The sequence below is a fragment of the Lonchura striata genome, chromosome 6, assembly GCF_050655825.1.
Source record: "Lonchura striata isolate lonStrDom1 chromosome 6, ASM5065582v1, whole genome shotgun sequence".
Lineage (NCBI taxonomy): Eukaryota > Metazoa > Chordata > Aves > Passeriformes > Estrildidae > Lonchura > Lonchura striata.
This window is the reverse complement of record NC_140708.1, coordinates 33,914,379-33,942,343: the sequence shown is the minus strand read 5'-3', so window position 1 is coordinate 33,942,343 and position 27,965 is coordinate 33,914,379. Positions and strand designations below refer to the sequence as shown.

The following is a 27,965-nucleotide window of genomic DNA, read 5'->3' as shown; positions in this document are numbered from 1 at the left end:
CACACACCCTAAATTGCCATACATCACTTTTGCTGGGATACAAGCCACACTTGCTTCCTAAGACAAATTTCTCTTAATTAACAGGAATTTTCACTGCACCTTGCTACAAAGTGCAACAACCCTACAGGAAGAAATAACTGATCCCTGCTGGCTGAGTGTACCAGACGTGAATCATTGACTCCACTGTGGATGGAAAGAGATGGGCATGTGTGTGGGAAGAAGGAATTAAAGCTCAGGGCCAAGATCTCTGCAGGAAATCCTAAAAATAGCTAAACTTAGAAGAAACATGGAGTAAGATTTCTGGTTCCAGTGTCAAGTCACTTAGTCAAATTAAGATTTGGGAAGGACAAAATCTGAATCAACCACAGCTTTGATTTTCCTGTCACTCTACAGATCCTGCATATTGCCCAGGTTCAGAATTACAGTGTCCCATATCACACACCTCTCATTTTAGATTTTAGGCATGCCAGCCTTTGACTGTAGTAATTAACAGTGTAGGAAGGAAGGATATTGTGCATATATAAAGGGCAAATTGAAGAACAGGCTGAAAGAGAAGGTGGTACTCTAAAAAAAAAAAAAAAGCTGCTGAATGATTGGTGCCATTTCAGTAACACAGTAAAATACTCAGTTTCCCCCTCCATCCCTCAGTATTCTACCCTCCTGCTGTATCTGTCTTTGCACAGGCATAATCTAGAGGACTGATACAAAGCAATCAGGTCTAGAAAACATGACCTTCACTAGTCTGGATGAACTGGGATTATTTTGATCTAGAGAAAGGTAATAGACTGTAAGCATAAAAATACAAATGTCTGCAGAGAAGGAAAGGGAAGGAAATAATCTTTTCTCCATGCTCATTTTGGGCATGATAAAAAGAAATGGCCTTAAACCATAGCAGAGGAAATTTAGGTTAACCATTAGGAAAGCTTTTCTAACAGGGGCAAAAAAAATTTACTAGGTAAGAAGCAGAAAGTCCATTTTTGTATGCTTTTATGAACAGGTTAGACAAACATCTGCCAGAAATAGTTTACATGCAGCTGATACTGCCATGAACAGGGGAGATGGGAGTAAATGATCTCTAAAAGTCCTTTCCAACCTTATTTTTTTTATGATTCTGTAATCAACTTTGAAAGGAGCTTGGCATCACTCCTGTTGAAAATAATGGGAGATTACAGAGTGTTCTGTAGTGGCATTCCAGATTTCCTCCAGTACAAACCAAGGTGGAACTGTGTGCATTTCATTGGAGGCAGTGGCACCTGGAGCTCCAGTAGCTGCAAGAAGGGTGGTAATTTATACCTAAATGTATTTGTCACACTCAGTATCTTGCATTGCCAAGGTCTTTAAAAAGCAGAAGAAATTTGATGCCCCTTTCAGGCCATTCTTCAGATTCTGTTCTGAACTGAAGCTGATGAGTAGCTGATAATGTTTCTTAGGTGGATGACTAACTGCTTTTAATGCACTGTTTCACATAAATTCGAGCTTTCTCTACTCTGAATATTACTCCAAGCATATATTCTTAAATCATCAGAAAACAGTAAATTAAATGATAGATTTTACTTTTAATCTAAGGCACCATTTAAAGCTACACATAATTCTTCTCCAATATCTGTCAGAACAATGCTCTGACACAGCTCAGGATGTGGCTCCCTGTGCTGCCAGGCATTGTTTGCTGTTTTCTGAAAACAGCCCCCCATTATTTTCATCCTTTACATTTACAAATAGAATTTATTCAAAGGTTATTTCTTCAGCATTCAAATTTGAAATGCAACTATTACAATCTCCAGAATTTGTGAAGAAAAATTCATCTGAAGTTCACTTTTATACTTAGCTGATTTTTTACCTTATGACCAGCATTCTCTTGTTGCTTCTCTAGGAAAAGATGCAGCCTATTCTTGAATTTAATGTGTTATGCTGTAATAGTTTGTAGTGTAACTTGTTATGCCTTCTGCATATTGATACATTTTCAGGTAACCAAAATATCTCTACAAAAACTTCATTGTATACTCCCAGCTGCAATGTGCTATCAAAGATTCCTTATCTATTCCATCATGATGACTAATCAGTATTTCTGTATTGTGGACAAAAAATCCTGCATTAGTATATTTGACAGGAATCATTTATCTGCAGAACAAATAACAGATTAATCTGCTCTTCCCTGAGGAAAAAAAAAAACACCAAAAAAAAAACAAACAACAAAACAGAACAACAGAGTATCTTATATATTTAGATACTGATCTGAAATTTCATCAACAAATAGTGAAGAGTCCTTATCCTTGACTCAAACATTTCTGCTGAGGCAATCCAGACATCTGGAAATTAATGAATTATATTAGGCACTAAACCATGCTATGAACTATGCTTGGATATTTTTCTATTACACTTACAACAATGAATCTGAGAACAGCTCAAACATTGTTCATTTATTCCCACAACATCCTCACAAAGTAGCATTCCCATTTTACAGAGAGCATAGAGACCATGTATCCACAAACACATGGGGATCTGGTTAGCAGAACAAGGGCTAAAATCGACTCTGGGTGCAAATTCCAGTAGATCCAAGTCCCCACAAGGATTTTCTCACTTTTTGATATTATTAACTACAATCAGCCACCTAAAACTTCCACCTCCAGTCAGTGAAACAGTTTCACTACAGTGTAAATTCTGCCGAATTTACTCAATTTCTACTGTTGTGTGAATTGGAGCCTAAGGAGGCAGATACAGCTGCAAACACTCAGGAAGGGGAAGGGTTGTGGGGGAATGGACAACACAAACCTGGAGCAGTTTTGTACCTGGAAAAGTGCCCTGAATGATGCTCCCAGGGACAAGCCTGAAAGCCTTGAACTGCAGTTAAGGGTTTCATGCTGCTGCATCACTGTCAGAGGGTGAGGATAAGGAAGGTTACCCTTTGATCACTGCAATCCAACTATTCTGCCTTCCAGGGTTTGCCCTGTGGCAAGGCACCAGATATTTCACGTCCCACTTATAGTCAGATGCACTCAAAAGAAGCTGAGAACATTGAGTACTTGACAGAAGACACTTCAGACTGTGTATCACTGGATTGTGAATTATAAGTAATAAATATATATATAAATAGTACAAATTAAGATAGCTACATTGTCATTCTAAACTTTCCTTGATCATTTCATGTTGAGTCACTCTCAATCCTAAATATAGTTTGCCATTGTCATTTTCTTTATAATTTTCCCCTTACACCTTAGCAAGTTTCGAGCACTCAAGACAACATTCTTGAAATAAAAGATTTAAAGTGACAAGAGTCTTTTTCAGCCACTGTTCAGACCCATACTTCCTGCTTAGGAATTTGAAGAATTCACTTAATACTAACATTTTTCAGACCCAAACATTTTAGAAAGAGTAGGTTTATAAGAGGGATTCTTTTAGAAGTGATTCACATACAGGTACTGCTTTGAAATGTCCCTCTTTTGATGGATTATTTTGCCTGTCCTCTTCCCATATTAACAAGCTATCAGTAATTTTCAAGCTCATTTTCTCCAGTATGAAAAATATTAACAGTTTAGTGTGTGACTTGCTTGCCAGGTCCAATATCATTCACAGAAGCCTAATTTCATCTCAGGTTATATTTTAGTTATTTTCATTTTTTAAATAGATTTAACTGATCCTTGGATTTTTAGTTTTGAATTCATTTTAAATAATTCTCTTCAACAACCTGGTTTTATTTTATGACCCTGCTAATTTTGTATGCCCAAACTTACTCTTCTCATTTTTTCTGCAGAACTTCATATTTACTGTATTTTTTTAAGAAAGAGTGGAAGAAAAACCAACTCCCAAACTTTTTTTTTTGTTATTATTATTTTTTAACCTAAGGAATTGCAGATGTGATATGAGAGAAGCCCACCCATCTAGTTCTAGTATAGAGTAGTGCATCCTGCAGAAATTTTTGAAGTAGCTCTGCACTCAGGCATGATTCACCAGGCTGTACAAGTTCTGACAGCCCTGCTAGGCTCCAAATCACTCCCTAAGCAGCATGTGGTGGCTTCCACACTGCTCCCCATTTCATGTCCCACAAGGATTTAGTCATCTGGAGGCACCAGTTGGCTGTGCTGTGTGTGGGCACAGTGCCATGCTTCCATGCAAGAGGAAGGTGCAGGGAGATGCAGAGCTCAGCCCTGGCCTTGCACAGGCAGCACTGACCTGGATCTGCTGCATCCCAACAGGACAGGGGCTGACATGTGGCTCTCTCTGGAATATATTCCCTATCCCTCTCAGTCTGCAGAACTATGCAAGGCATACAAATAAGAGAAGTCGAGAATTTATCAAGGTAAGACATTTATCCCAACCAGCATCGACCCTTCTCTGACAATCATCACCTGATTAACACTAAGCCAGGGCTCTCAGCTTCCTCTGGGTGCTCTGAGCTCTTTGCTGGGTTCAGACCAGTTCCTTCAAAAGGACATTTCCAGTGATTTCATTGTGACAGAGCACTTCATCCACAAACAGAAAGGGCAATAATTGAGTTCACTGTTGGAAACTCATGGGACTAGAGGGACTAAAATATCCCTTTAAGCTGTATAGTATCCCTAAAGCATCCCTTTAAGATGTATATCCTAATTTTGCTATTCAGTTTTACTAACAGAAATATCTGAACTTTAAACCTTATTTCTTTTTGTTTGTACTTACAACAGTAATTGAATACAGAGAGCATGAGAGGGGTTAATTCCCCATCTCTCATCTTAAAAATGTTACATACTTACTAGTAATATTAGTTCATTTGTGCCCATAAGCTTTAAAGCCTTCTACAATAGTTTTGCAATATTGATTGAAAGGGGTTAGATCAAATTATTCCAGAAATTGAGCAGCTCCAAACTTTTAAGAGCTACTTTTAAGTAAGAACCGTCCCTATCATGCTTTTAAACTGCTAACAACAGAAAGCCCTGACATTCTTCTGTCAACATTTTCCTGAACCACAAATTGCTCACGCATTAGAAATTCACTTGAAATGGCATAAAAAGGCTGTGAAGTAAATGTATTCCTGAAGCCTGGGTCTGCAAGCCAGTGTAATTTCAGAAAACACCATACAGGCTGTAAAGACAGCAGATGCAAGGACTGAATTTAACTACATATGATAACTCAATTTATTTTCTCTGTAGTCTAGTAACTCAATAAGTCTTTAGCAGTTTTGTAAATAAACAGATGGATGCCATCAAACGCCAAAGAATGATAAATCTGATTGGTCTCTGTATAATTTTGGACAGCTTTATCCCAAAAATAGGCAGTAAAAGTATCTTACTCCAAGAGTGTGATAAAATATGAGAAGGTGGATTATGGGCAATTGCTTTGTTCCAGTAATGAATGAAACTTTCCATGATGCCAGGACTAAGAATCAGGACAGATCTCAATGTAATTATTTTTAGTTGAAGATTGATTTCTGTTGATTAAGGAAAAAAAAAATCTGCTTTTCCAGGGATTCAATGTTAGAGTAAGGAGAAATAGATGATGGGATCCCTGCTGAAAGATTTAATTCATATAAAACTTTAACTTTGAAAGGTTTATGGTTCTAATTTAGCTGTAAGCCATCTGCTCCACATAGTATGTGTTGACTGAATATAAAACCAGACCACCAATTTCACACAGGAAGGACACTTATCATCCAGTGCACCACTTGCACTGGGATTTGTTCACTTTACCTAATTTTGCACCTCTAACTAATCTGTTGAATTCTCAAAGTTCAAGAGCACAAAATTTAGAAAGGTGCTCTGTTAGACTGGAGTGTACATTCACATGGGCCCTACTGCTGCCCATTTTCCATGTAGGAAACATTTTGTGCTAGGAGAATTGAACACGATGCTGCTTTACAGCATTGTCTGATCATCAATGTTTCCACTTGTGTAAAATATTAAAATATTTTTTCCCATGAAATTTCCATTAAAAACTGCATAAGTACTCTACAACCTCTCAGCAAAATTCTGAAGTGAGAGCTTCCCATGTTTGTTAGTTGCCTTTATCATTTTTTTTTTTCTTTTTCTTTCCTTTGTCAACATCTGTATCATTCACATCAAAAGAAGAAAAGCATACTGTGATTTCTTTCAACCAGGGAAAGCTTAGCCTTGCAAAGGGCCTAAGGCTCTGCCTGGTAGACAATCAAATTTGAAGACCTAAGTTTACAGCTTTTTAAATTCAGAAAGCCTATGAAAATGGCTAAAAAGCATCAAACAACAAAGTAGGCTGTCGTTTGCAGGCAAAGACATGTAAGAGCCAAATAAGAATTGTCAAAAGTCAAGGTGAGTTACATCTTGCAAAGGTTTAGCACAACAAACATCCAAGGATTTTCACTGCATATAACTGAGACCAAAACAGGACAGAGACATTATGCAGAAAGAATGAAGCAGAGTTCAGGTGTTTTCTAGATATTGTCCCAGGAGTGAATTTGAAGGTTTTCAAGGAGGGAGATAATGTTTATCAAAAACAATACCATCAATATGGATAATGGAATGAGGATATGGAAACAGACAAAACAGAAGTTTTATGAAATGACATTAGGGTAATCAGAACACTAATTCTGTAAGTATACCAGAAAACAAAGGCTTGTAACAGGAAAATTTAATAATCTGTTGTGTCAGATGCATACAAATTGAGATCAGCAACTGCTGCTTCTTTCAAACTAAATATTGTCTAGATTCAAGGAAAACTATATTCAGTTATTTACTGATCTATTAATCAGACTCTGCTATGAGGTACTTTGCCAGAAGGAATAATGAAAGGCAGGTAAATGGAAAACAGGTCAAAATGCAACAATATATCATTAAAGATTGTGCCAGAATCCCCCGGTAGTTTTTTACAATGAGTTAGATGATTTGCTGGGAAAGAACATGCAGAATATTTCCTAGATTTCTGAAATCTTAGAATTTATCAACAGATAAATTATCAAAAGAGAAGATGGAGGAGTTATGGAGAGTGAATAATGGCATGAAGGAGAGAAAACAAAGAATAATTTTGAATAGAAAGAAGGATGATAAAGATGTAACATGGAAACAAGAGTCATACTTTTTCCTGTTCATTTTTCTTTTCATTAAAGAGCTTGGCATTAATGTAATTAAATTAAATAAATGCAAACATTGCTATGTATCATCAATACAGAGATGGCTTAGAATATAATCCAGAAAGAGATGCATGACCCCAGAACTTGAGGAATTTACATGTACTCAGATTGAACAGCAAAATTCAAAGCCACGTATTTTGGAAAAAAACAGAAATTTATACTCTAAAAGTTTACAGTTCAAGGAAGAAAGTAATTTGGCTGCAGAAATATCAGGTTGGAAGGGAGGGAAATGTTTTTAAAAAGCAAATGTTAAAAGGAATACAGCAACAAAATGTTAATGCCACTGGGCAATGCCAGATGGGCCTTCACATGGCACTTTGAGTACAAACCTGGTCATGCAAGGTAAAAAGAGATGAACTGAGGCTAAAACTGGGACAGAGCACTACAAAGGTGCTCAGAAGACTGAAGAACAGGTTTAGAGCAGACCTCATTTGCCTTGGCAAAATGAAGGAGGAGACAGGATCTGATTGCTGTGTTAAAACACTGTAGGTGATGGATGAAGATAGCAGAGCCCCAGGAACTGCAGCTGATGCTGAGCAGGCAGGTGTGGTTGAGGGATGGTGTTTCTTCCCAGGTTAGAGCTGAAGGTTTGCATCTGGAGCATCTGTTTGTGGCCAGAAGCTTTGGATCATGAGCATTCATCATTGCATCTCCATTCCCATGACAAGGGGAGAGAGGAAACCATTAAATTGTCACCTGGACGGAACCTGACAACAGCTCAGACAATCTCCCCACATGGGGGAGAGATGGACATGGCTGCACTTGCACTTCACAGTGTTCAGAATTTTACACCCTCTTCAGACATTCTTTCTGTTCCCTTTATGCAACTAAAACTGCAAAAAACCCAAAAGAAAAAAGTATTGGTAATATTCTCAAGAAACAGTGACAGTTTTGGATTGAAAAATGAATAACTAGTTGTCAAAGAAATGTTCACAGTACTTAACAGTTTTTATTAATATGTCTCATTTTATTGAGTCCCTCTAGGGCAGCAAATCCAGTGATAAAATTGTAAAACAACCATCTCCACCTCCTCTATTCTACTGCTCTCTCTCTCTTTTTTTTTTTTTTCTTATCTTTTTACCTTTTTCAGCTGATGGCTCCACAGCATGCAGGTTTTACTGTCCAATCAATAAGTTACTTTTGCCAAGATGTGTGGAAGAAACATTGCTAGCATTATACTGCATGTTCTTCATATTAAAATGTTTATGTCCTTTACAAGTATATTCTTCAGAATTTAAAGGAATCAAGTTTCCATGGCTAGAACGATGTAAAAGCTAATTCATTACAGAACCACCTAAAATTCTGTAAAAGACCAGACAAAATCAATACCTCATTCTTCATCACTTACAAAGCCTTCTGTGCTAAGAACCTCTGTACTTTTCAAGTAGATTTTATCCTGCACATTGCAGAAGTAACTGCTCTGGGTTTGGGCTGGAGTAGGGGTGGTGGTGGCTAGCAGGTCTTATTATCTACTTTGTTTTTGCTATTGCCATCAATATTTTTTAAGTAATCATCGGCACCATCTGCCACTTACCACTGTGTTCTTTTCACAGTGTCAATACTATAAACACAGTCTGCTCCCTCATTTGATGCAGTGCAGAAGGATGGAATTAGGCAGAAAATAGTCACTCCAAAAATAGGCCTTACTGCTCAAAAGGAAGCAAGTCATACAGTAAAATGATCTTGGGAAGAGATGATTTTAGTTTACACCAAGTCTTACACCATGCTTAACTCTTATTTTCTTAAGCATCTCCAGCTAACTGATGAGTCCTGGATTTTACAGTCTCTCAGTGTCAGTAAGTTGAAGACACTGCTTAATATACTAATTAGGAGTTTAGTTTTAGCTGCAGCTATTAAAACTCTTACAAAGATAATTTTGATTTTCTTCCACAATGTTAATATTTTCTATTTTTTTTTTTTTTTAGTATTTGACTGGCATCATGTTAGTGACTAATATGGAGTAGCCCTCAAGAAATTACCAAAATTACATTTCTATACAAAATGCTCTAGTTTTGCCTCAGATTAGACAGAAGGATTAAATCCAGTCTTCACACAGTCTAAACAGTAAAAGGAAACTCAAATATTTCTGTTTCCCACTGAGTCTTTTATAATATTCCATCTTATCTGCAGAGCTTCTGGTCAAATGAACATGACTGTGCAACTTTGCATAATAAATAAAATGCCTGACTCACCTCTGTATTTTAACACAAATTCTAGACATCTGCACCATTTTTTCCAATACAAAGATTCACTTATTTCCACTTAGGACTTCAGAGAAAATAAGAGAACTGAGATTTTTTTGTTTTGATATTTCATTATTTGAAAAATCTTGCTCTTCCTGATGGGGGGAGGTGTCTCTTCTAGGGGTGTTGTATAGTTACTTTTGCTCAGTTTTTTATAATGTTTTCTCTGTTTACATGCCACTTTATCCTACCTAAACAGTACTGTTAGATTACAAATATAAATTATACTTTGGTGAATCAATGTCCATAAAACAGCAAACAATGAAAGTAAGTCAATATTCTGTCTCCAAAATTACAAAGGAGAATCTAGAGAAGTGGATTGCTATGGTACAAACAACAGGATGATGAACAGAAATAAGATTGCTTAAATAAAAAGTAGGACCTTCCTCTGTAGGGCCTGATAAGTCATCTGGGAAAAAAATGCAGAACTATGTTCTGATCTAAACATCTATCATTTTTCAGAGTTCCTTTTTCCTTTTGCAATATCAATTTTAAGTTTCTTTTTCAGATGTGTTTGAATCTAAATAATCAGTCATTAATATCTTCCCATTTTTTGTCTACCCTCACTTCTCCCTCCTTTCAGTATTCACAGTTTTTCTTCACTAAAGCATAGATTCAACCCTCCTCTGTGTGTCTTAATGACAGTGTATTTTCTGCTACATCTCTCACTTATATTTTTCTGCAGGAAAATCTAGACTCATCCTTATAGCACTACTGACTTTATTGGGTTATTTTGCAAGTATGAAAGGAATGTGTTTGTAGCAGGTATAAATTCATGGGACTTACATGACCCAGTGTATGTCTGCAACCAGTTCTGCATACTGAGAGAGGTAAACATATGAAGCCATTCTAAAAATGAAAAGCCATAAGCTACGGTTTTGTTTCCAAGGGTCAGAAAAACTGAGCAATATAATTAAATATAATACTCTATAAAAACTATTAGTTAATTCATATTTATGTTAATGTGCCTCTTATGATATGCATTAGGTTTTTTGTATTTTAATCAGAGAAAATTATAAATACAATCAGGAAAGCCTTGTTACTGTTTTCAACCAGAGCTAATTGTCTTGTAGAACACTTAATGAGTCATTATTCATTATGATGGTGAGGACAGGGAAGGCAGATGGCATGGTAGTTTTATTGATTCTGTGATCCTACTGTAGTTTGCTGATTAAGTGGGATTGAACACCACAGTTAGTGTGGCCAGAATTACACAAAATTCTGCTTTGAGTCAAGGATATCAGACAGGAACTTTCAGATATCACTGTTTGGAGGCCTGACATCCTAATTTGTACTTATAACAACAGAATATTGCATGCAGTCTTCCATTTCAACTTCCATTTAATTTCCAAGTGTTATTGTATGGGTTAAGTTGGATTCACCTCATCCTGTCATAGCCATGGAGGTGTTAAAGATCTGCTAAGGTTTAACAGAGATTCATTTGTGCACATCTGCAGAGACCATTCAGCTCACTGCCTCAATAGGGAATTTCTTCTACTGGGTGTTCTATCACTTTTACCCCCTTAGTAGATAGGCAACTGCTGCTGTGTGAAAGTAAATAATTCAGAAATTACACCCCTTGATTCTGAATTATTTTGAAATGGTTTAATATTCTCATTTCTCTTTGTGCTTTACAGCACCAAGTGGCCTTTTCCCAGAATGGTGCAAACATGGTTTTATAAACTTATTGTACAATAACTCAATACCTCAAAGCATGGGATTTAGTCAGCTTTAGTAGTAATGATGACATGGTCACAGTTCTTTTAACAGAATTTATCACATTACCAAGCTACTCTTTCTGTATTGCCCCATATATCACCAGATCTGTATGAAGACCTTGAAGGAGTTATTCTTGGGCCTTCCATTGCTGATAATTCATAGGCACCTTTTTCTGCATTGTTATATATTATCCTCTTTTTTCTGGTCTAACCTGTTATGTTCATTCTCCTTTGCAATGTATAATTTAGTTCTTTCTAGAGAAGAGTTGCAGCTGCTCTCATTATTAGATCTGCTTTGATATTAAGAGTTTAAGCTATTTAAATCATGGGGTCAGACATTAGAGCAATAAAAGATGATCTCAAGCTTCCAGTGTATCATAAAACTTGTGAGTCATGTATGAACTACACTGATGCATTTGTACTGATACACATGTGAACCCTACAGACAATTGCTATGTTTTTGGACCCTCTAATTTTAATTTTGATTACACAGGTACAATGCAGTGAACAAGATAATTGAAGAATGAAGAAAGCACACGCTCTATCAGTCAATCCAAACTGAGAAATTTAACTTAATGCTTTGCATTGATCATTCTAATTTAAACTTTATCTCTAATTTCTTTCACTTAAAAACAGTTACTTCAGTTACCTCAGAGAAGTCTAATTGAATTGTTACCTTACACCCAAAAGAAAATGTAAGGTCTGCTGTGAAACACCTAACCTACCATGATGGCAATGTTTTGTGACTTTCTAAATCTTCAGTATATTTAATTCTACAAATAGCTGCATCATTGAAAAAAAAAATTAATCACAATAATTAGTGATCATTTTTTTTGCAATAAATAAATTTTTATCAATACTTTGAATCTATGTGATTAATCTGTATAAAAATCTATCTTAAATCACAAAGTAATTTTAACCAGTTTAACCGTTTAACTTACAGAATTAGGCCTGAGTGCTAAGCAATGTTGTTCAAAGTCTGTAAAGTTGTGAGTGTTTTCTGCAGGAAGCACAGAACACAGATCTGCACTGGGACATATGGTCTCTCATAGAGAAGTTTTTTTCCATGTATAGCCTTTGGCCAAAGCCCACCATCTGTACTTCAACTTTTCTTCCAACTGCTGGTAAAGGTGAAGTATAGAACATATGCTGCACAAAGAGTAACCTTTACATTAGAGTTTAGTTTATTCATTGTTTGCTGGGTTGCTTTTGGGTTTTCTTCTTTTAATATTCAGAGACATTTTTCAACAAAATAGTCATTAATGTAAAACTCAGAAAACTCGAATTCAGAGCTCAAAAAATTAGGTATACAACTAAGAACTCCAGTGGAGCATAGATTATTTATCTATGCAAAGAATTTGCTTCCTCAGTTTTGTAGAAAATGAAGGACAATAAAAATACATGTTATTATGTTTGGGATGTATGCACAGAAGAAACAAATGCCACACTCTCCCAGTGTGAATTGGGAATGAGCATCCTGGATGTATCATTTAAAGAAAGGTGCTTGACACACTGTCAGTTGTATCCTAGAACGATCCCAATGAGCTGGAAAATGGTTGTGGCAAGTAATAGAAGACTCTAATATTGGCAAGACATAATTACTGAGCACACGACTTCCACCTCAATATCATTGGTTTTGTCTAACTTAGGTCAGAACTGCACAAAGAACGTGTGTACTGCTCAAAGTTTCCACAGCATTTCCAGAAACTTGGCAGAGCTCACAGCATCTGCTCCCAGGCAGCCCAGGGTGCTGCAGGACAGGGCTGGAGTGAATTAGCAGAGCTATAGGTATGCCAACAAACTTGCACAATAGCCCCTGCCTGGCCTAGGCTTGGTTACACAGAGCAATCTATGAGCACCAAAACTCATCATGGACAAAAAAGAAATTATTATAGCCACGTAATCTCATACACTCTAACGGTTGAACCAGTATGGCTCAAGCATTTCTATTTGCTTTCGATCCTGAACAAAGTGGAAGTTGTAGGACTAAAAAATTTATCTATTTTGAAATACCTGGTGGCTGACAGGTACCATAATAAAAAATGGAAGAATGGCATTCCATATATATACCTACAAAGCTGGTGGAAGGTAAAGCAATGCAAAGACAGAACATAACAGGAGGACAAAACATGTTTATAAAAGAGTTTCATTCTTTCACAGGTTGAGAAACATGCAAAATGACACAACTGATGTATTGTGGAACCCTAGTCCTGTTTCTAAACACCCATACCTTCCAGGCTTTAAACACAGCAAGGATCAGCAATTACTTTTCAAAGACTCCCTTACATGGTAAATAGAAGCTGATTATGAAAAACCTAAATGAATACATTTTTACTGTCAAGATGCACATTATAGGTAAATTTGTAAACAACAAAAACAGTCCCTCCAAAAACATGCTAAGCTTCAATTTCAACAATTACTTTTAATTTCCTTTCATAATGTTTCTTCTTGTTGCAAGAGTATAAACACCTTCATTTCTTTTTCATTTCCTTGAAACATGAACGGGGAATAAGCTAAACATCCTTATTCTCTCATTGCTCTCTTCAGAGCACTTACATTTATATATTTCTTGCAGGAAATGGATTTGACAAAGCATCAGTAACACTTTTATTTTCATAGCACATCCAAAACTGATATTCCAAGCCATAAACAGCATTTTAAGAACTAAGTCCTCATCTCAGAACTCAGAGAGAAAAAAATTTAACACCCCTCACCCTCAAAAAATGAACTAAAACTCCCAAATAAATAACAGATAGTGATCAGGCCAAAAGAAGAACACCCAGCTGAGCTTATTTCCAACATAAGTCAACTGACTTTGCCCTCATCATTACTCAATACTTTTTAATCTCTTAAATGGATTTTTGAAGGTTAAAAGGATATCTTCTTTGGCTCTTAATGATAAAAGTTAGCCTGAAAACATATTTTCTGGTTTATTCCTGCATTTTGGGCACATACCTTGCAGTCTACTGTTTGTTATAAAGGTGTTCATCTTGGCTCCAGCTCCAGTGAAGTCTGAATGAGTAAACTGATCACATGTGCAGTGTCACATTACTGTCTACATTTTCTTGTCATGGCTCTTTTGTATCATGGCATTGTAGACAGTTATTTAGAGTATTTTAAAGGTGAAGGTAGGTACCACCTGTTTAGGAAGTATTTTATGGGAATTTTTTTGTACAATGATCTAGCAGAGAAGGTAGGTGCTTCCAGATAATGCAAGTGCTACTTTAAAATGAGCTGGGATCACTTCCAAAGTGAACACCTCCCCACAGAAGCATTCACTCACACAATTCCAGGTTTTGTCTGACAGGCTTTCTGGGAAATACTAGTATTTTAATTGAGTCCCAGCCAGCAAAGTGCTGGGATTTATGGTGCAAACTAGACTGCACTAAATTTTAGCCTGAAGTGAAAATATTCACTGATATTCCCTGTACAGCCTCAATTACCACAGCTGGAACTGAAACCATGGAAGTAGCTGCATATGAAATTTTTTTCCCGGAGAGAAAATGTTGGAGCATATTGACACACACAGGTACTGCTTCAGGGAGTCCTAATGAAATGTGGCTGGCTTAATCACTGGGCTTTTTGTCTGGACACAACACCAAACCCCCAAGAAAAATGCAACACTGGGGCTTAAACATCAGCTTGACCGAGCAGCTCCTCGTATCCATCTGCTATGCCATTATTTTAGATCTGTGAGGGTGATTTTGCCCAGGCAGAGAGTTTAGGAGGAGACAGACACGAGAGGCACCCCAGCAGCCTTACCTGACTGCCCAGGTGGTGGGACTCCTGACGCTCCCCTGGGCAGACACAAAAACACCGTCAGGACGGCGGCTCTGTTTCCTGAGCACGGCTCGATGGCAATGGGCTTAGGAGCACCCTGGAGAATGAAAACACCCAGGTTAACCTTTGAGATTTCCATTTGCACTCATGCACCTTTAGGTTTTCTAACCTAAAGGGAAGATATATTTTCCTTTGCATTCAAACAGATTGTCACAACCATGTTAATTGACTTAAAAATGGGCGCTGACAGCCCACAGATGCAGATCTAACCAAACAAAAAATAAATCATCAGAAGGACAACAAAATTTTACTAATTTTATAGCTTGCTAAATGTATTAATATCAAATTAAAGCTTAGAAAACAGCAAAACATTTTGAAATACACATTGGCATCTGACAGTAGCCAGCTTCCCCATCTCTACTATGAAGTATCCATATGAAAGAATTCTGCTTCAACAATATCCATTACCTAGCCTGCCTAATGTCAAAACTATAAAATGAGTGCAAATATACATTATATACCATAGCTAAAGTTAGTCAAACCTTCATGAGAGCTCTAGACCAGGAATTCTGCCTTCTCCCTGTCTGTCCTGCTATGGAAAGGATTCATTCAAGGCAGGACCTTCTTGATTCTTATTGCATATGCAAAATATAGGTGCAGTGCTATTCTATTTATATATGCTTATAAAGTTTCTGAAAATGTTGCCTGTGTGATAATCACCTTGCTTTATCTTCTATAAAGCTATGATAGCAGTGGTGTTGATGGCAGGGGGTTTGTGCCATTACCAAACTTCATTAACTATATAGATAATTAAATTTGCAGCTAGCATTCAACTAAATGGTTGCTACCATATTGTTTTTGATTTACGAAGGACAGTAGGAGCTGAGAAAATAAAGCAAAGCAGTCCACAACGGCATAGAATAATGTTTTTTTTAAGATTAAAATTTACAATGTATCCACATTTTCATATTTCCAAGCTTTGTGCTCACTCAGAGATAGGCATTTCACTTCTGAGAGTTTAAACATTTAGTCAAGCACTAATGATATTTCTAAAAACATTAGGTCAAAATCAGCATAAGCATTTCTTTCTTTTTCTGTTTGTAAATTTTCTAAATGTCTCTCATGTTCCAAGGAAAAATAGGAGTTCAACATTTTGATTCAAAATTCAAAGCCAGAAAACTTTCTATTTACATAAAAAAATGCAATGTATACATAAATGTCAACTGATTCCAGTATTCTAAGAAAAAATGATCGTTTAGTCAAGTTAAATACACTGCAAAGTACTTGATATAAGGAAAACAAAGGCACTTTCATCATGTAAAGCAATAAGCATTTTCTATTTTTCTACCTCGAAGAAAAATTTATTAATGCTCAGTGAAAACTAGATAAATATACTTTTTTTTTTTACTTCATGGTCATATCTAAAAGGCATTTCTGTAGATTCTTTTAAAGATACACATTAAAGAACCTGGGTAAGCAATGACATCTAATTTAAAAATGCCATGCCATAGAGAATGACAACTTACATTCACCAAAACCTTTACCAAATGATAAAATAGAAAACTAAAACCCCAAATGCTCCAGCTGGTGTTACTAATGCAAGCAATGGAGCATTTAAGTCAATATTCCTGACTTGTCACAACAGCAAATCAAACAACTATTTGAAAACAAAATGAAATTTTCATTGTACAATGTAATTCAGAACACTTCATGCAGACACACAACTGAAAGGAAAAAATTCACTGCTATGACTTTTAATTTGGTGATTACTTTCTTATAAATCCACATGATGATATTTTCTTTTGCTGTGTAATATAAACCCTTTGATCAACAGGCCCATCCTTCTCTGTTTGAAGTTTATACTAATGCTCTTCAAAACACAATTGGAGGAAATGATTTCTGATAAATAGTCTTTCAAAGGACTTCATCCAAAAATAAAATACAGTGAGAATTTTGTGCTTTTGTTTTTTTATAAAAAAATATGACTGCAGAAGAAAGATGTCTTATCTTAACCTCACATCATTCAGGGTCCCTAGCAAAATAACACAGTAGCATAGAGCAAATGATAATAATTTAGATAGCCTAAGGTTTGTCAGTTGTTTAAAGATAAATACATAACCATGAATCAAAGTTATTTCACAGGGATATAACATGTTCTCTGAAATGTGCCATTTATCATGCATTTTCCACGGGTTTTTTGGAGGAGATAAGGTACAAGTTTGTTTGCCCAAAGCAGTAAGCTACCATGATTTACTTGCTAGAATTATCTTTTTTTCTCTTCCCCTTGTACAGAAAGAGACTTACATTTTTGGCAAAACCTCAAATGACAATCACAGATTAATAAAACTTTATCAGTGGAGGACATAATAAACAAACACTTCTCTGATAAACTTTTACTCCTATATTCCCTTTTTTTCACACACTATGACAGAAAGAGGTGTTTCAGCTGGAAAGGTGAAAAAGAAAGTGGCAGAAAACTATGAAGGAATAAAAGGATCAAAGAGCATATATTGTTAATATTGATAGGGAAAAAAAAAAGAGTAACCAAGAGGATATAGAAAGAATAAATAAGTGGAGAGGGTAGGGATTAAATCAGGCAATAAAAAAAATAGATAAAGTTTTATCCACAATTTAAGTGTGTATTCATGCATTTATACACAGAAAATAAGTATCAGGAGTCATTTCCACAGGTTCCTCGATTTTTATTAGAGAAAAGCTTCTACATTCTCCCAATATTTCCTGAAAGTCCTAAAAAGCCAAAGTTCATCTGCCTGATGAGTTTATGAAGTAATACCAATCTTTGGAAGATTCTTTTGGATCTGTTTCAGTAAGAAGTAGATTTGGGCCAAATTATTTATTTTCCTTTACAGGACAGGTGACAATATTACCATTGGTGGCAGAAAAACATACAGCAGTGTATGCCATATTCATGCTTTATAAAAGAAAGCATCAAAAGAGGTGAGTAGATTTATTTAAGTATTGAAAAACCCTGCAAATCTTGCATTATTCTATTTGTCTGTTTGGGAATAAAAAGCTGATCAGCTTTAGGAGTGCAGACCAAGGAGAAGCTGGGAAGGGGATTTTGTTCCCCTTAGTGGGTGGGATGGGCAGCAGAGAGCAGTAGGATTTTAATGGTGCTATGTGAACCTTGTCCAGTATCCAATCTCAAATTCTAAGTGATCTCAAAAGTGGCAAACAGTGACACGAGATAGGAAAAACCTGTAGAGGTGAAAAAAGAGCAGGAGAACAACGACTCAGGGAATGTTCATGGAGTTGCTCTAAGTGTTCAGCATCTCCTTGGGCAAAATGCACTGAAACTTCAGCACTGATTTGAACCTATGAAAATATATAATATTGTGAATATGGGAAGATGAAAAGTATGAAGAGTTTTGGTTCTGTCTGTATCCCAAGAAGTGGTGCCTCTTTGAAGTGCTATAAAACTTTTGATTTTCAGAACTAAGTAATATTCCTCTATATATTTTCTTCAGCAATCTAAGTTAGGTGCATCCAATTTTTAAAAGTGCATTATTATACCATAAGACAAATACTTCATGTAAGACTAAATGGCTCTAAACTCATGCCAAAAAAGCAATTAGAAAATTGAATCAAGGAATTAAGGATTAATGTGAGCATGTTACACCTGTCAGAAGCAATAAGTATTTTGACAAGAATAGAATAAAGTTTGACAGTGTGCACAAATACAGATCTGATATATAAATCAAGCATTAAAATGCAAATAGCTATGCATTAATCACTGTAATGTTTCCTAACTAAAATGGTCTTAGTAGTACTTACAAGAATTCATTATAAATAAAACTTCAGTTCTTCTTAAAAAACAGCTTGAATTATACTTCTTATTGTATTAATTAATTATGTCAATTTAAACATAGTTTTTAATCATATTATTAAAACAGCATTAATCTGGTAAATTCCACACAAACTAAGCTAGATACCTCAGCAAATAAACAATCAAATCTGTTGTTGCAACAGGATTAGGACCAGACTCAGGGTGTAAACAGCCGCTTTTCTGGATTTTTAATGTGCAAAATTTCAGAGGAGGGGAAAATGAAAAAAAAACCTCAAACAAACAAACAACTGTGTCCTCTGAAGAGGTAAGAGATGCGAAAAGGAGGAAACATAAAATTCAGACTGTTATATTACAAGTATGCACATCTTCATTTGCTCTCAGCTTCTGGTGCTTTTCTTAAATTCTTTGGTTTTTTTCTGAGTTACATGATTTATTGGGGATACACAAGTCTCAGATTCGAAAAAGCACTTGAGTACCCAGGTTGGATTTTGGTCAAATTAAGTTGCCTACATGCAAATTTAAAAGCCTCAAGAACCTATTAGTCTTAGTATTAGTATTAGAAATCTCCCAAGATTTGAAAGTTGTCTCTACCTGCCAGGCACATTTTGGTCTTTTCAATACCTGCTCAGGATTCACTGATATTCCTGCAGCTGCCCTGGATGCAGAGCTTGATCAAGATAGCTGTTCCCAAAACATCCTTATTAAATTAGGTTTTTACATTGCATTGTGGCCACTTTCTTTTAAGCCACAGTTGAAAGCAAATATTAACTCTGCTTTTCATGGTTAGAGGATGAACCCTGGTTTCACTGTTCTGCTTTTACTGAATGCATCTTTTAGGTGAAATTCTCTGAACTATCGTTGAAGATGAAGCGTCAAATGCTGTGATTGTTTTGACTATTTTCAGTGCAGTAAAGGCAGACTACTCAGCAGTGCTAAGAAAGAAAATTCACCCTCTCAAAATCACAGAATTCCACTGATGTCAATTTGGTTGGGGCTTTTTTGGCCATTTTCCTGAAAAAACTCCAGTTGTCCCTTATGCAGCTAACCTTCCAGAAGGAGATGGCAGACTCCCACCTGTAGACAACTTCCATCCTTCCTCCACCTGATTGTTTCCATGGTCATTTACCAAGAGAATCAAACCCAGCAGTAATGCCAGAGGAAAGAAGCAGCACTGTCTGCTCCTCCCAGCAAAATCCCACCACTTCCACAGCACCTGCTGCTGCCCCAAGGAGAACCTGACACTTCCCAAGTGCTGGAGCCAAGGCAAAGCCAGGAACAGAGCCTGCCATCAGCACTGCTGCTCCTGTAGCCTGTCAGTGCTACACCACACTTCTATTCTAATGTTGGGTCAACTAATGAACTAATGCTCATTAACATACTTTCGAGTATGAGCTTCCCACCCACCCACACGTTTTGACAATTTTCTCCACAGATTTATTCAATGAGTAATGAGCTTTAATGATAGTGCAACACAAAAAAAAAAAAAAAAAAAAAAGGTTTCACAAAACATAAAACATCATTTGAGTGAGGGAGAAATATACTTCAGGAAACACAGAGACAGAATAAATAAACAAGGCTGGTGTACTGAACACTTCTTGTGGCTGGCAGAGGAAACACCAGTTCTTCATATGACTCCAGGGTTTTACAGAAATTCTGAGCACTTACTGAAGACTTTCATTTAATACATCACATAAAGGTCCTCTCTTGCAATTAGTAAGTGGAAATTTTCACCTCATTTAAACCTGAATGGCCCAAGCCGGAGTGTCCTCAGCACTTTGAGGTTCTGCACTGCACCTTCTTTTGCCTGAGGTTTTCTAAGTGATTTCTAGTTTTGGCTAATGAGGTCCCACTAACCTATGGGAGGTACATAACCACATTACCAACAGCAGCAAAAGCTGGCGAAGTTTTTGTTGTATCTCATAATTCTTCCTACCTAATCTGGAAGAGACTTCAGGCAACCACCTTGCTTCTGTGACAGTGACTGAGTTATCAGCTTCACCAATTCACTGGGAGGACTCTATCAACTCTACTAGCCCTTCAGAATGAACAAGTTTTACCTGAAAACTTCTAGCATGTCTAATAAAGCTTTATTGATAATTAAATGCAACCCAACCAAAATTACACTAACATTTCTCATTACTTTTTAAACAGCAAATAATCTTTCCATTGTAATTCTGCCCCACTGTTTTTTCAGAACACAAAATCATTAATTTCCTTGTTTCAAAATAGAAATGGAAATCTCAGACTATACTGGAACATTATTTTCCATAAGAAAAGCAGTAGAAATGAACAATAAATAGAATACATTATGATTACCAAGCTGTTATTATGTCCCCAGTGCACAAGCTGCATTGTTATCCTTCAATTTATTGTCTTGCTTCTCTATCTCAGCTCTAACAATGATGGACTGCATTCTTTCATGCAGTCTTTTCTGAGTAGAATATGGTTGTTACTTCTGTACTGATCTGAAATTTATATATTAAAGTGTTTATGCTCAGAAAAGTCATATTTTTATTATAACAACTATGTTTATTTGCAACAAAGTTACTCTCAGTTAATCTAGTAAAGGACTTCATTTCAAAATCTTATACTATGTCATGTGGCATTTCATTAGCAAGAGAGTTATGAATTGACATACTGATTAAAACTGATTTATTAAGACCAAGCTACTGCAGATACATTTATTTTCAATGGGGTTTCCAGAAAGAACTTCTTATCAGGTTTGCTATTCAGCTTTTGTCCTACTTCCTAGAGGTTGCTTTTCCTGAACTGTGACATCAATGTACACCATCCTGGAATTTTCTTGATTTTCACAAGTGGCTGAACAGAGCACAAGACATTGAAGCTAAGTTAAAACACCAGGTGGCTGCAAGGAACATTGCTTGCATTTCTTTATCTATGTGCCCATGTATGCAGTTCCCTGTGTCTTCCTACTGTCAAATAAACTTGGTTTTACTTTACTATTACACTTTGCCCATTAATGAGGGTAATTCCAGGTTAATATGGAAAATATTGAACATAATTTAGAGTGGATGGTGTGTGTAGTAGTTGGACTGGATTACTGCCAGAGATATCCCCTAGAGCTTCCAGAATATTCCCCTATTAAGCTCTATGAGTCTGATTAAAGGCTGGCAGTGACAGTGTCCAGTTTGTGAAAAGAAATTTATCTCGGCAGCATCCAGGTAGATCCTGTTGGGAAAAGCACCTGAGACTCTGTGTCTGTGGCATATACCAGGAATCATGTATCCCCAGGTACCTTCCTGTAAATTCTTCTGACTGCCATCCTGTAAGTCAAAGTGGTGCTGTGCAGTGAAGTGATGCTAATGGGCATTTGTTTCCCAGATGGGCATATCTGCTGGATCTCCAAGGATTAGAAATGAGAAGTAGAGAATTCTATTATTCCTTTATAATTCAGCCTTAAAGACTCATCTATGGAAACTCATTTCCCTGGAGAGGCATAACTGACAGTCCATCACTGTTTGAGCTTGGGCTGATCACTTAAGAGCAAAGAGTCACTCCCATATGTCACAATGGGTTAATCTTACCCTAAACTGCCTGGAGAAGAGGACATGGTCCCCTCAGAGCCACTACTAACTTTCAAGGGTTGGGAAAAGTAAAGTACAAGGCACAATTTAAACTCTGTCTCCCTTGCAGGCTGACAGTGTGGCTGTGGTAATGTGGCTATGTGTGAGCACATACAGGATGGTTTCACTGGGAACAAGCAAACTGAACCAGCTGCAGGCTTTGGAAATGTCCACCAGGAGCCCAGAAAGGCTGTCCTTTGCTCAGGGAGGGGATCACAAAGTTTCAATCTGTCATTGTGACAATGAAACTCAGACAAAAGGCAGAAGTTCTGACTAACAGTTACCTTTTGTGACTGCAGAGACCTTATTCCTGTAGCTCTGCAGCACCCCAGAGTCATAAAAGGTAAGGTTTGATCATCATTTAGGAGATCAATGCCAGACGTGAGGGTTAGGAAAGGTAAGTGTCCTAAAAGGATTATGCTGTATTTTGCATTTCTTGCAAAATTGGAAAGAAAATATACTACCCTGTATGTCATCCAAAATACAGTGTTAGTGAACTTTTCCTCAGCAATGCCTTTTCAAGTTCTACTTTAACCTCCTGGCCACATGCAGGATGCCTAGTGAATGATAAATTAAAACATTTCTACCTGGAATCGTAATAATAAAAAAGAGAGCTAAATCAAGACATTGTGAAAACTAGCTGTCAGCAGAAGGGATTAAAGTGCAAACTTGGCAGTATTCTAAATGCAGGAAAAAAATGTTAATGGCACCAGAATAACAAATTACTTTCTATCACGACAATTTACACAGATCACAGACTAGTGAATGTAGGGAGGACACGAACAAATGTCTGAAATCATGACATAGCTTTTCTTTTCATTGTCCTTGCCATGGCCCAAGGACAGCTGTAAAGTGTGTACACCAGAGCCAAAACCATTCTGAAACAAATGATCCCTATTTCAGATTTGAGAGTCCATAGAAGTTTTCATCCAGTGACTGCACGTGGACGCTGTGGAGCCGATCGTAGCTGCTCCGGCAGCAGGAAGAGCAACAAGAAATGAAAGATTTCTGTTCTCCAAGGAAAAGGAACGAGATGGCAGCAAAAGGGAGCCTGGCTTTGCTGTGTGATATGGTGGTAGCAGCAGCATGTGTTAAACTGCTTTGGCAGTGGTTGCTGCCAAAGCACAAACCAGACCTTGTCTAAGGTGTTGCAAGATGTGTCTCACTTTCCTCTCTTGAGGACCTCCATCACCTGCTCTGACCATTCACCAATATGAAAACATAATTGAGTAGTTTATCACTGAAATCTTATGAATTAATTCAAATCCTAAATATCAGCTGCTTAAATCAGCACAGCACTCGAGTAACAGCAGAACTATTTTGATTTACACCAGCTGCAAATCTGACACTATGTTATTAATTTATTAATACTGTCCTTGAAAAATCCTGCAAATAAACTCAAGCTCAAGTATTATCACTTAATGTAGCTTTCTAATATGATCCCCATCAAGATTGTTAGTACTCACTGTGCTCATATTCAGAATATCACTAAAAATGCACCCAAAAAATGGAAGCTACAGGATCTAATCTGACAAATAATTAGTGCTTGGAGAAACTTTGCATTAAAGCAAACACAATTACTTGCATGAATGAAACTATTTATTCTTGTTAATCAAGTTAGCTCAATATATCTGATGGAATACATTATTTTTTTTTAAAGAGACTGATTTTTTACTATTAAAGACCACTCCTTTAAAATATTACAAAACCTGTGTAATTTTTACTAATTCAGTACAGATCTACAGTATAAAGTACTTGCTGAACCCCACTTAAATGGACAGTAAGTGAGTCTTTCTTTGGGGGTTTTGTGGGGAGTTTTTTGGGTGGCTTGTTTTTGTGGGGGGTTTTTTTTTGGCTTTTTTGTTTGTTTGTAGTTTTTTTCTTACCATATTCCAAGCTTGCTTATGCTCTTGGGCATTGCTAACTGAAAATCAGTGCTGTGGAAATATAGCCCAGCTCAACTCACCCTTCTGCTCCAGTCATATTTCCTATGGCACAACAGAACTTCTAATTATGTCATATATTTATTATTCTTTTCATTAAGGTGGTACTCAGTCACCACCAGCAAAAATCATGATTCACATTAAATTCTATAGTCCCAATCCTTAATGCATGAAAGTATTTCTTTTGCTTCAGAAAATGCCCTCACTTTAAATTTTACATTGCAAAACTTAGTAGCAGTAATAATGATTTTAGAATCTGATCTTCAAAAGAAATACCATTTTCACAGCAGACTGACCACCTTTTTGAGTTTCCTTGAAAATTCACAGATTTGTGAACTTTTCATTGAAGTTTCCTTCAGAGCCCTGCATTCTGTTAAGATTTGTATTCTGCCCATACATTTTTCATATCTAACCAAATTATTTCTCTTCCCCTAAGTTTATGCATAAAGTTTAAATCACTGACAAGACTAAATCCGAGAAATGTTTGTCCTGTACATCAATCAACAGAACAGTATAACACATTTACTTTTGGTCTCTCTGTAAACTCTGATTATTTTAGCATTGGCTAAAGGATAAAGAGGCAGATAACACATGTTACCATTATTTTCTAATTCCCCTTCCCAACACCTTTCCCTGTCCTATGGAAATAAATGCTCTGTATCAAATGCCACTGGCTAACAATAAGCAGAAGGTGCAGGAACTTATTTCCTTCAGCAAGGGCTGAGATTTGAGATCAGTCACCAAGCAGATGTTATTTCTGAAGCTGAAACTATTCATGATGATCGTTACTATAGAAACCAAGCTTTGTAAAATATTCCAAACAAACACTTCTTTATTACCCTGGGCTGTAACTAAAGTGCTCTGCATTAGGGCTGCATCCAATGGGAAGTTTTCAACTGTGCACATTTTCTTTCTGGTTATTTGCTTTCAATAGTAACCACAAGACTGGGTTTCTGTAGGTCTAAGAAGGGACTGTATCACAGTACCAGCCATCCATAAAATGACACACACTGTACCCTTTCAGCACTAAACTCCTGTCTCTTCCATTTCCCCCCTCCTGTGGGCAGCCACTCAAATCAGCGTTTCCCTGTTCAACAGCAGCAAAAAACAGGAACCCACTGCTAATTCCTGTGGTTAGATCAGCAGCACAAAACCAGCAGTGGTTACTAAATGCCAGCCCCAGCCTCTTTAGCAATTAAGCCATTCTTCATTCTGAGTAGACTTTGTGAAGCCCATGAGTCACCCAGAAGGCATCTCCCAGTGGCCTGTCCATAGGCAGGAATCTCAGACCTGCTGCTCTCTGTGTGAATTGTACTGGAAAAGTGAAAGTTTGGATCCCAGCTCCAGTGAGGACAGCGGGGCTCCAGCACTGCATGGTCCCAGTGCATCCCCAGGGAGGGGACAGGAGAGGGCACAGATGCCACTGCTGGGTGACCTGGAAGCCGGTGCTAGTGGGAGTCCCATACATGTGCTTGGTGCTTTAACCACCTCCCCCCTTGCTACAATTCAGTTTCCATAGATGGGGAACAGGGCAAACTGCAAACACAGGTTAAGGAGTGGCAGCTGGCTTCTTGTAACATAGGGAAAGGAAAACTGTACTTAAGGCTAAGCAAAGAAATGAGATGGAATTTTATTACAGAATAAATGTACCATGTGGACATGGTGAATATTCTTTGTCTGAGGCCTGTCTCCTCTTACAGAGAAGTCCTTATAAAGGATAAAATTATAATAATAGCTCAAAATATAGGTATGTTCAAGACAAGTATGGTCACAACTTCTGATTATTACAGTTAAAATTACAAACCCATTTTCATCCTCAATTTACTGCCATGTGCTCATAGTCTCCTTTAACTTATTATACTGTTTTTCTGTTCAAATAGGACAATTTTACCCAAAATTTCAGAAACTTCTCAGTTATCTTTGAGTTGTGTGACAATTACATTTTTCCCCTAATACCAGTTCCATCCAGAGCTTATAATTTAATTTAAAACTTGGCCTTGACTCAGGTAACATTAAGGATTCCTGCTTTTCATTACTGTAAAACAAATCTGTTTTAAAATACAGCGATGCAATCAGAGAAGAATTAGATTTCCATAAGAATATAGAGGAATATGGGACTGCATGTGCCACTGCCATCTATTATAACACACCAGAGCAGGAAAGCATTAAGCAAAAGAGCACAACTAAAGAGCCAGCTAAAGAGTTTTAGTTGTGGTGACTTGTTCTCTTGCAATGGTGTGCTGAAGATAATAATAAAGTTAAAAATATTCATAAAATATTTTAAGCATGAGAAATGTGTGGCATATGACACTCTGGGAAAAGGTCACAGACCAAGCAGGCATGTTTTGTGAAGACAGAGCTACAATTTGGAAGTGACTGTGTGGGACAGAATACAGAGAATGCAATAACATCATGGCACACGTCCTGGTGGACCAAAGCCCAGGGAGGGAAGTGCTGCAGTTAAATGCTGTGGTTACAGGGAGGTTAAGGGTTCATAGAACACACAAGCTGTCTTTTCACTGGCAGCTCTCTATGGATATCCAGAACATCTTCAAAGATTTCGTGTCTGTGAAGTAGGCTGTGCTTTCTCCATGGAGGAGGAATTATGGATGGCTGGGTCTAACGTGGCCAAATCCTCTGGGCAGGGGCACTCAAGGGATCACAACAGCCATGCAAGAACTCCAACTGCCCCCTACTCCCCAGCTTGAGTAAGCTCAATTTGACTTAAGGTGACCTTCCCCAACAATATGGAATTGTACATATGTGCAGGGAGGCTACCTACAAAAAAATCCCGTCATTATTTCTTACTGTGCTATCACAAATCTCTGGAATATGATGTTGGGAGAAAAAAAAATTAAGCATAATAAAAGCTACATCAAAGACCTTGAATGAAAAATATTCTTGAAAACCTCCTCAGTCCCAGACAGAGCAATTTCTCATAATTTCCCAAATGCCTATTGAAATGGGTTGCACTAAAAGGTTCTAGAGCCATCAATATATTTAAGAATTTAATAGATGTCTTTTAGCTCTCTTTGATCATAAATTGCCAGAATGGTTTCTACTCTCTCCTGTTTCCTTGTCCCTGATTTTCTGCTGTGACATTTCTGGATGACTTCCAGTTCTGATTGTTGTAAAGTCCTTGTTTTTGCAGAATCACCTAGTGTAGAAATTTGCAATTCCAAACACTATCTTTTTTGGTCTGTTTATCAGCTAACAGTCTTTGCTCAAGCAAACTTTGCCCTTCACGTTCCAATTGGTTTTGTCCTTATTCAAACATCTATGAATTTACCATAAGTAATGTAATTTAAAATATAGATTTTTCTACATTTAAGAAAAAAATTGTCTTTGGCCAATCTTTAGTGATGAGAAGTATTGAACATATACATAATGACAGACTTAATTTGGATCATTAACATTTCACCAATTCAATCTTTCGAATACTGAGATTTATTTTTATATTTTCTTTATGTATTTAAAACATTTTTTTATGTTCACATGAAAGGCCTCTTTGTATAGTTATACTTTTTCTCCAGCTTGCCTGGTTTTGTTCATTAGAGTTTCCTAATTTTCTGTGAACTGCTGAGCAAGCTGAAGATTTTAATTGGATATATCACTTTATTTTTTCTTGTAAGAGCCTTCTTATTAAAGACTACTCATGTAGATGATATAGATGTTAATCAACTTGCATCTGTCCTTCTAAAAGATTCAGTTAGGTCCCTAATTAACCATCTGTAAACAAACCCTTGCTCAATAACAGGGCTCAGGCACTTCTTGTGAGGTAGGAAAAGCTGGTGAGGGCCTCCTGCTACCTCTCAGC

The 27,965-nt window shown here is 37.0% G+C and overlaps 1 protein-coding gene across 2 annotated transcripts in view; it reads right to left on the bottom strand.

Moving 5' to 3' along the window:
* Positions 1 to 27,965, bottom strand: part of ATRNL1 (attractin like 1) — a 430,566-nt gene that overhangs the window by 36,889 nt on the left and 365,712 nt on the right. For both annotated transcript variants that reach the window (XM_021537269.4, XM_021537270.4), the window contains one exon: positions 14,796 to 14,910. In XM_021537269.4, the coding sequence (XP_021392944.1) occupies positions 14,796 to 14,910 (115 nt within the window). The remainder of the gene's footprint in view (positions 1 to 14,795; positions 14,911 to 27,965) is intronic.